The sequence below is a fragment of the Solanum verrucosum genome, unplaced genomic scaffold (genome assembly GCF_900185275.1).
Source record: "Solanum verrucosum unplaced genomic scaffold, falcon-dt-bn FXZP01000068.1, whole genome shotgun sequence".
Taxonomy (NCBI): Eukaryota; Viridiplantae; Streptophyta; class Magnoliopsida; order Solanales; family Solanaceae; genus Solanum; species Solanum verrucosum.
The window spans coordinates 1,038,728-1,047,511 of NW_026020085.1; the positions used below are offsets into that span (position 1 = coordinate 1,038,728).

General features: G+C 34.5%; 1 protein-coding gene across 1 annotated transcript; it reads left to right on the forward strand.

Moving 5' to 3' along the window:
• Positions 1–6,177: 6,177 nt before the first annotated feature.
• On the forward strand, positions 6,178–7,756 carry LOC125824283 (alkane hydroxylase MAH1-like). Its single transcript, XM_049503629.1, has one exon. It carries the CDS (start codon positions 6,195–6,197, stop codon positions 7,734–7,736), a length of 1,542 nt encoding a protein of 513 aa, XP_049359586.1. The 5' UTR covers positions 6,178–6,194; the 3' UTR covers positions 7,737–7,756.
• Positions 7,757–8,784: the final 1,028 nt, after the last annotated feature.

Consider the following 8,784-nt stretch of genomic DNA (forward strand, 5'->3'; position numbering starts at 1 on the left):
TTCTAAAATCATATACATAATGAAAGAACATAAGAACAAAATCGTTGGAGTTCATGTCTAAATACCATTCACAATATTCTTTCAAAAGAATATAAAGAGATCAGTCCATTTCATTAGCCTTACAAAATCATAGTTGTAAAGAGCATACTCAAAGTGAATCACATAAAGCTTAGATCATGTCGTAAAAAAGGTGTATAAAATAGGGAGTTTCTTAGAACCAACATATACCATGTGAGCTCATGATGTACAACAACTAACCTAGTTGGGAGGGCTTCCCCATACCATGCTAGAGTATAGGATCATATCATATCTATATGGATCTACTAATCTGAGCCTCTTTTTAGCTCTACTGACAAAGCTATGAAACACAACATATGGTGGCATGTAGTTATGGGACTTGGGTATTCTAAACCCGCGTACTCTCGATACTAAATAGTTCTTCCAAAAAACATATATTCATATATTTCTCATAGGTATGAAAACTATTTATCAGTTTGAATCATACGTGAGACTACGCTAAAAAGTCATCTCTAAAGTAACATAAATTTAGGTTGAACTTTGTATCATATTAGTCTTCATGCTTAAAAGTCATAAATGTTGAAGGAACCATGAAAATCATGCTAAATCAGTACAATAAGATTCTTAAAATTTGCAAATAACATCTCAAGAAAAAGTAAATACCGAGAGACTCCCCAACTCTATCTATCTATGAAGCCTCTTTTACTGAAGATGGATGTTGAGACAAGACCCACGACACCTCAAGACAATTGACTAGAAAATAAATATGAAGTCCCATGGAATGCAAGGAGGGCATCCAAGCTATCTGAAGTGTAAAGTGATCTCAACGAAGCACTTGTTGATGATCCTGAAGACATGTATCTTCATCATAAAAATATGCAGGTCGAACGACAGCAGTACATTCAATGTATGAGTATGTAATATAGCCGAAACAAAATAACTGAACAAAAGTACTGCAATAGATAAAATATACTCAAGCTGAATGTGAAGAAATAAAGGAGTTAAATCATTTAAAGCTTTACAAAATACTTGCTCATCTTTGAACTCAATAGAATAAGTGTTATATGAAAATACACTTTAACTTTATCTTTAACCAACAACCATCACTATGTGTTTTGAAATATCCCTGAAACTCATTGCTCATTTAGAAAAGAAGGTTTCTCTTTGCTCAATGTAAAAATACATTCTCTGGGTTGAGATAATTACTCAAAAGTGGCTTCTTTAAAAGGTATCTACTTTGTACTATATCTTTCTGAAAAATCTTTTAACTTTTCTCGAAATAATATTCTCTTTCTTCATGTAAAAATGAAACTTTTGGGAAATACTTAGTTCCCTTATACTCTTGCTTAAATGTTGGTTAAGCTCTTTCTCAAACTCCTCTCTACTTTATCAAAACTCGGTTTAAACAATTATATTTTGCTTAAAAGAATCTCCATAAGAACTCAATGAATACTCAGAGAATAGGGTTCTGCAAAAAAATAGACATGAACAATCAACTCAAGAATCTCAATGCAAGATATAGCAACTCAATAATTAGAGGATATAATTCTATAATCAATAACTCAAGAACTCATAACATAATATCAACTCATCTCAAGAATACTCAAATCTAAGGATAGAACCTTAGATTAATCTTTTATTGATTTGAAAGTAGACGTAGGGTGTGAGGACAAACTAGTCCAATACTATGATAGTCTTACATACTTGAAAGAACGAAGTTCTTTGCAAAATCCACGAAACTTGAAGAACGCTTGAAACCCTATCTTTTCTCCTCTTGGAACCTTGCTCTAATGTTTTGAAGTGTTAATGAATATAAAAGAACTTATTAACATTTTCTAAGCCCTTAACTAGTTGAAAATGCCGTGCTTTAGGCTTAAAATAGGGGCTAACACGACGTAGTTTAAATACCAAACGCTTAGGGGAAAGACCAAAATGACCTCTGCCTAAAAAATTAATGGACTGCCCTTCAAGGAAGGCCTCATGGACCGTTTAAGGATCCACGGTCCGTGAAACACTTCACTGGCCGTATAGCTATCTGTGAACCTTTGCATGTCTAATAGTGCCATACTAAAATAGGCATAACTTTTTACTATGTACTTGGAAAGAGGCAAACATGGTAGCATTGGAAAAAGACTCAAAGACCTTTAATATGATAGGTCACGGGCCACTTAATTCATTATGTTGAGAGATATGGTCATTTGAAGTTGACCCTAGTAAAATCTCATATTGAAACTCAATTAGTAAGAGAACTTTCAACTCAACTTTGTGCTAAGGGATTCTAGTGACCTTAATTCATATCCAAAGTCATTTCCATATTTAAATAATTTACCTTAATTTAAAAGTTGACATGTGACCTGTAAGGACCCCTAACAGGCGGTACAAGTCACCACAGGATGCCTAGAGTCCCGTCCAGGTGACTCAGATCCTGGCAATCCCGAACGGTTGGGATACCACCCCTAAAAAGACTATTTAGGATTATGTGAAGGGTCCATGGTCTGTCCTGAGTTTGTGGACTTTCCTATTAACCCTCTTTAGCCTTTCTCGAAGTCTGAGGTGTTATAGGTGTGTTTGACATCACTTTGTTTAGGGGTTGTTGGGGATACTTGGTGGGTACCTCTATTGTTTTGGTATTCACTTTCTTGCCTTCTACGCTGTGTAGGTTACAAACCTAGTTTGTTCGACCATTTACCTAAGCTTGCTCATTGGAGTTTGTGAGGTAGTTGTTAGTCATCTTGGCAGATGTCACTTACTTTTTGGTTATGTTCTTATACTATTACAGTATTGGAGACATTCAGGCTTGTTATTTTACAAAGATCCGTATGATTATCTAATTTGGCTTGTACACATGACACTAGATTCTTTATATATATATATATATATATATATATATATATATATATATTATGTATAGTTCTTTAATTCTTTTCTTACTTGCACTTTTACCCTTGTCGAAGGTTATTTCGACTGACCTTTCTTGGTGTGATGAGGTAGGTATCATTACACCCGATTATCAAGTCGTGACATTAACTTAGATAAAACGAGGAAAAGTGTAGAAAAGATCACAAGCCTATAGATTCTTATCAACTACAAGAAGTCTTGATGGGTCATACGTGGAAGCAATCCATAGATGAAACTTCTGAAACTTGGAAGAATTGAATTGGACAAGATGAGCCTTAATATGATTAGTAGAAGTGTTCACGGTTCATTAACAACTTTCGTAGTTCCAAGGCCTGAAACTTCAGAACCTTTAGTATGTTGGATTGACGATCGAGCAATATGGTTAGTAAAAGGGACCACAAGTCATGGTTGGGTCTCGTAGACTAGAATTAAGAGAATATGTATTTCAGTACATTTCTTTCTATGAAGAGATAATGCATATCGTATAATTAATTACGAGTTGTAGAAGGTTTTCATATTTCAAAGTTCAAAATTCAGGAATTTCACTCTTTTTCTACAAGAAGGAGTCCATGGTCTGTAAAAGGGACTACGATTCATAGATGACTTCCGATAGATTTTAATTAAGGGTCTTTTAGTCTTTTCCACTCTTTTTATCCCTATACTACGTCGTTTCAGCCTATTCTAAGTGGGAACAAAAGGTTCTTAACAACCCTAACCCCCCCCCCACCCCCATTCTCTCATAACTCATCTAAAATCAATTTCTTCTCTCTCAAATCTTCTCCTTCAAGCAAGCTAGGGATTCAAACTTTAAGCCTTCCACCCAAGATTAAAGTAGGATTTCATTCAAGGTATGTGGAAAATTCATCAATGGGGTTCTTCTTCACCCATTGAGTCCCCGAGAAACCTCAATTTCTTAAATTATGTTTCCAAAAAACTAGGGTATATGTGATCTTCATAGGTTGTTAATGAAGTTCAGTTTTTCTTTATGATTTATCCTCAATTGCATAAATTGATTATAATTTCACGTTTTCAATGATATTTTCATCAATCCAAACATGCAAGTATATTCATGATCATAATTATGCTATTTTCATATGGATGTCTTAGATTATCAGATTTTCATGAACTATGATGCTTTCGAATAATGTATCACTCAGTAAAGACTTATATCAGGAATTTAGATGCTCTTCTATTAAAGTATCTTTCAGATTATGTTCAAGTTATAATGAATTATGAGTTACTCATTATTTATCAGATTATCAATATGATTCAGTAGTACAAATTATTACTGTTTCCAAATTTATGCCTGATTCCGTTGGGAGTATAGTTAGCCGAGTTGGACTAGGGTCGATTACCCAAGTCCTAAAACTACATGCCCTCGTAGGTTATGCCTCAAACATACATTAGCTAGTGGATCCATCTTAGCTCAGATGTCATGGTCTTTACCTTGGAAAGTATGACACTCTCTTTTCGGTGTGGGAGTAGTACACTAGACTCCATGTAATAGCTCACATGGTTTATGTTGGTTTTAGGATCTCCCACAGTCAAAATTTCAGATATTACGTGACCTTGTATATATGTATTTCAGATAAGATTATTATAGTTTCATGTTATTTTACTTGGTCATTGCATCAACATATTATACAAATTCAGTATGTTCAGCTACCACATTATTTATGCATTTCCTCATACTTAGTACATTCCAAGTACTGATCGCATACATTGTTACTATATTTTTTGATAATATAGGTTCTGATACTCATTATCAGGCATGCAATTAGTACAAATCTTGTCAGATGCAGTACGTTTGGTGAGTTCTCATCTCCTCAAGGACACCACTTATGATTTCCCCTCAGTACTATATTTCAGTTTTCAGACAGTAAAGTGAGCTAGGAGTTTTTCCTAGCCCCTCATGTTAATAGAGGCTTTCCTACATACAGTTAGATTCTGCTCATGTTGTTCTTATTAGAGTCTTGTTTACTGCTACGTTAGTATATTTCAGACTCTATTCCACATTTAAATAATTCTGTCAAATTATGTTATCTTAGTGTCATGTCATGCCATGAGGTTAGCTTTGGATTACTTGTGTCTCTAAGCATCGTGTCACATTTAGGGGTAGTCTCGGGGTGTAACATAAATAAAGTGGCAAGGTCGCGTGTATGCTTCTTGACCCAATATCTCTTAAAAAAAATCTTTGGTTCATGAATGAATAGACTCAATGTGTAGGTGTGATACACAAGAAAGAAGAGATCACGTTTATGCATCTTGACAAGTGTATGTTAAAGTTGATTCGATAGTTTTAAGCGAACCATATTCAAGATTGATTTTATGTCAAGTATAATTTGATAAAAGCAACCGTGTTAGAAGCACAAAATTCAGGGGTGCCTCGTACCTTTCTCTAGGTCAACAAAATTGTTAGGGAACATGAGTATAAGAACAACAATAATATAATATTTATTTATAAGTGCGTGCAAGCGATGCTTGAGACTAGTAAGGCACTATCCTAAGAAACTATTTCAACTCTATGAAATGTTTGTCTAGCATTAAACAATTCTTCTCTATAAGAGAAACCAGGGGCAGATCTATGAAGGGGTGTGGGGGTGCCACGCCACCCCCAAACTTCGACGGAAACTCTATATATACATAGGTATATATATAATATTTATATAAATATAAAGTGTGCCACCCAGAGAACAAAATTGGCTTGTGGTGCCACGGTAGGAGGGCAACTTTAGAAGGCTGATGTTGCGGGTTTGAATCCCATTTGTACCTATTTTTTTGAGAAATTTGTTGCATACGTTTTTTAAGAAAAAAAAGAAAGGCTCCAAGCACGCTCTTTTAAGGAAAAACAGCTGGCACATTTTTATTTTTTTTATAATTGTTAATCGATAAGTCTATTTGGCACCCACAGACTCTAAATCCTAGATCCACCACTGAGAGAAACAATAACAACAAAATATAATTATTACAAAACCAGCAAAATGGGTGAATAAATTTTTGTTACTAAATAATTGCTTGGTTCTTCGTTGATCCTCAGAGAGCTCATCTTCTCATTTATAGAAGAAGATATGTATGACTTTGAAATGACGAAATGTTTGAGTGGATGATAAAGAGCCAATGTGACTACATGTTACTTCACGTGAAGGGTCATATAAAGGCCAAGCCCCATCACGTGGAAAGACATAACTTGGGATACAACTCTATTTATAAAATGTGAAGTTGAAAAAAAAGAAATAGTCGTCAACTTAAATAAAGTCCCCTCTCTCTATCTCCAAGAAATGTATCTGTTTGAATTTTCTTTCCCTCTCTTGATCATCATCATGTGTTTTACTTATTCTACATGGTGGTACCTTAATAATAGATCGTGTAAATTAAGCTCATTGCCAACAAATTGGCCTATTGTTGGAATGTTGCCTGAGCTTATTCGAAATCTTCATCGCGTCCATGAAAAAACAACTGAAGTTCTTATAGAAAGTAAGGGAACATTTGAGTTTCATGGTCCTATATTTGCCAACTTCAACATGTTAGGTACTAGTGATCCTGCAAATATCCACTATATCCTTAGTAAAAATTTCTCAAACTATCCGAAAGGTGTTGAGTTCCGTAAATATTTTGATATTTTTGGAAATGGGATTTTCAGTGTTGATTATGAGCTATGGGAGATTCATAGGAAGACCACAATGTACTTAATGGGACATGCTAAGTTCCATACTTTGTTGGAGAGGAATATATGGGCAATTATCGAAAACGGGCTACGACCAATTCTTGATGATTTTGCTGAACTGGACACACTGTTTGATTTGCAAGATATTTTCCACAGATTCACTTTTGATGTTATCTGTAAATTGTTACTTGATCATGATCCGAAAAGTTTGTCTATTGGTTTACCTCATGTGCCATGTGAAAAGGCGTTCAACGACACTGTGGATGCACTACTTTATAGATATATCTTGCCAGAATGTTGCTGGAAGTTGCAAAAATGGCTTCGAATTGGTAGAGAAAAGAAGCTTATTCAAGCATGGGAGGCTTTTGATCAATTCTTATATCCTTGCATTTCGCGGAAGCAAGAAGAGTTGATGCATAAAAGTACAATCAAAGACGAGGAATTCTCATTTTTAAATGCATTCATCAAAATGTACAATCAATGGAAAGATGGCGATTTGGGTACTTTGCAAACATTTCTAAGGGATACTTTCTTGAGTTTGATGCTTGGTGGTAGGGACACCACAAGTGCAGCTCTCACTTGGTTTTTCGCCCTTATGGCTAAAAATCCCTCTGTAGAGAAAAAGATTAGAGACGAGATTCAACAACAATTGCATCTAAAAGAAGATGAAAATCTCAACTTTTTCAACATGCAAGAAACAAGAAAACTAGTCTATCTACATGCTGCTTTTTGTGAAACTTTGAGGCTCTTTCCATCAGTTGCAATTGAGCATAAACTTCCACTTGAATGTGACATTCTCCCGAGTGGTCACCGTGTTAGTCCAAACACGAGAGTTATGCTATCGTTCTATACAATGGGGAGAATGGAAAGTTTATGGGGAAAAGATTGCTTAGAATTCAAGCCAGAGAGATGGATTTCTAAACGAGGAGAGATCAAACACGAACCATCGTTTAAATTCACAGCCTTTAATGCAGGTCCAAGGGCTTGTATTGGGAAGGAAATGGCATTCACTCAGATGAAATTAGTGGCAGCTACCATCATACACAATTATCATATCCAAGTGGAAGATCAAATAATAACTCCAAGTTCTTCTGTTATCATTCAAGTGAAACATGGTCTCAAAGTTAGGCTCCTCAAAAGGGTTCCTCTTGTGTGAACAATGCTCGGGATTCAAACCTACGTGTCATGTATGTTTTGAGGATTACAGGTCTCCATTGGTTCTAAGGATGTTTAAAATACTATATATACCAAAATAAAGTAAGATTTGACCTATATATATATAATATAATTTTTCGTGTTCGGAGCCAAAAGGGCAAAACAAAATTGTCAAAAATTCCAAAAGGGCATATCAAATTTTTTTAAAATCGAAAGGGCAAAATCGCTCCTGACGAAGCAATTTCCCTCTGACACAATGACAAAATCGCTGCTCTGGCAGCGATTTTGTAAAAAAAATAAATTTCTCTTTATTAAAAATCGCTGTTAGGGTAGCGATTTTGTAAAACAAAAATTTCTTTTGTATTAAAAATTGCTGCTAGGGCAGCGATTTTGTAAAATTTAATTTTTTTTTATTTTGAGAAAATCGCTGCTATTTTTATTTTTTTTAATCGTACGACAACTTTTGTTAGAAGAAAATCGTTCCTAAAAATCGTACGACAATAGTAAAATTTAATATTTTTTATTATTATTTATGATATATAATTCAATTTTCCTCATTCTTCAACAATTTTATTGAGTATATACTGTCCATCTTGTTTATCATTTTTATATTATTAATAATTAACAATAGGCATGAAAATAATAGCTAGGCATGAAAAACGCTGCCCCTACAACGATGTGTAAGGAAAAAAAAAATTCTGATTTAAATCGCTGCCACAACAGCAATTTTTAATAAAAAATATAAAAAAAAAAATTTAATAAAAAAACAAAAAATTTACAAAATCGCAGCGATTTTTAATACAATTTTTTTTTTTTACAAAATCGCTGCCCTGGCAGCGATTTTGTTATTGCGTCAAAGGGAAATCGCTTCGTCAGGAGAGATTTTGCCCGTTTGATTTTAAAAAAATTTGATGATCCCTTTTGGATTTTCCTATGCAAGATGTCCAGCTAAACTCCTGAAACCACCGTAGCTCCGCCCCTACATGATCATGCATCTTAATAAAATACATTTGAGTACATTAATACAATTGTCCTCGATTAGTTTTTAT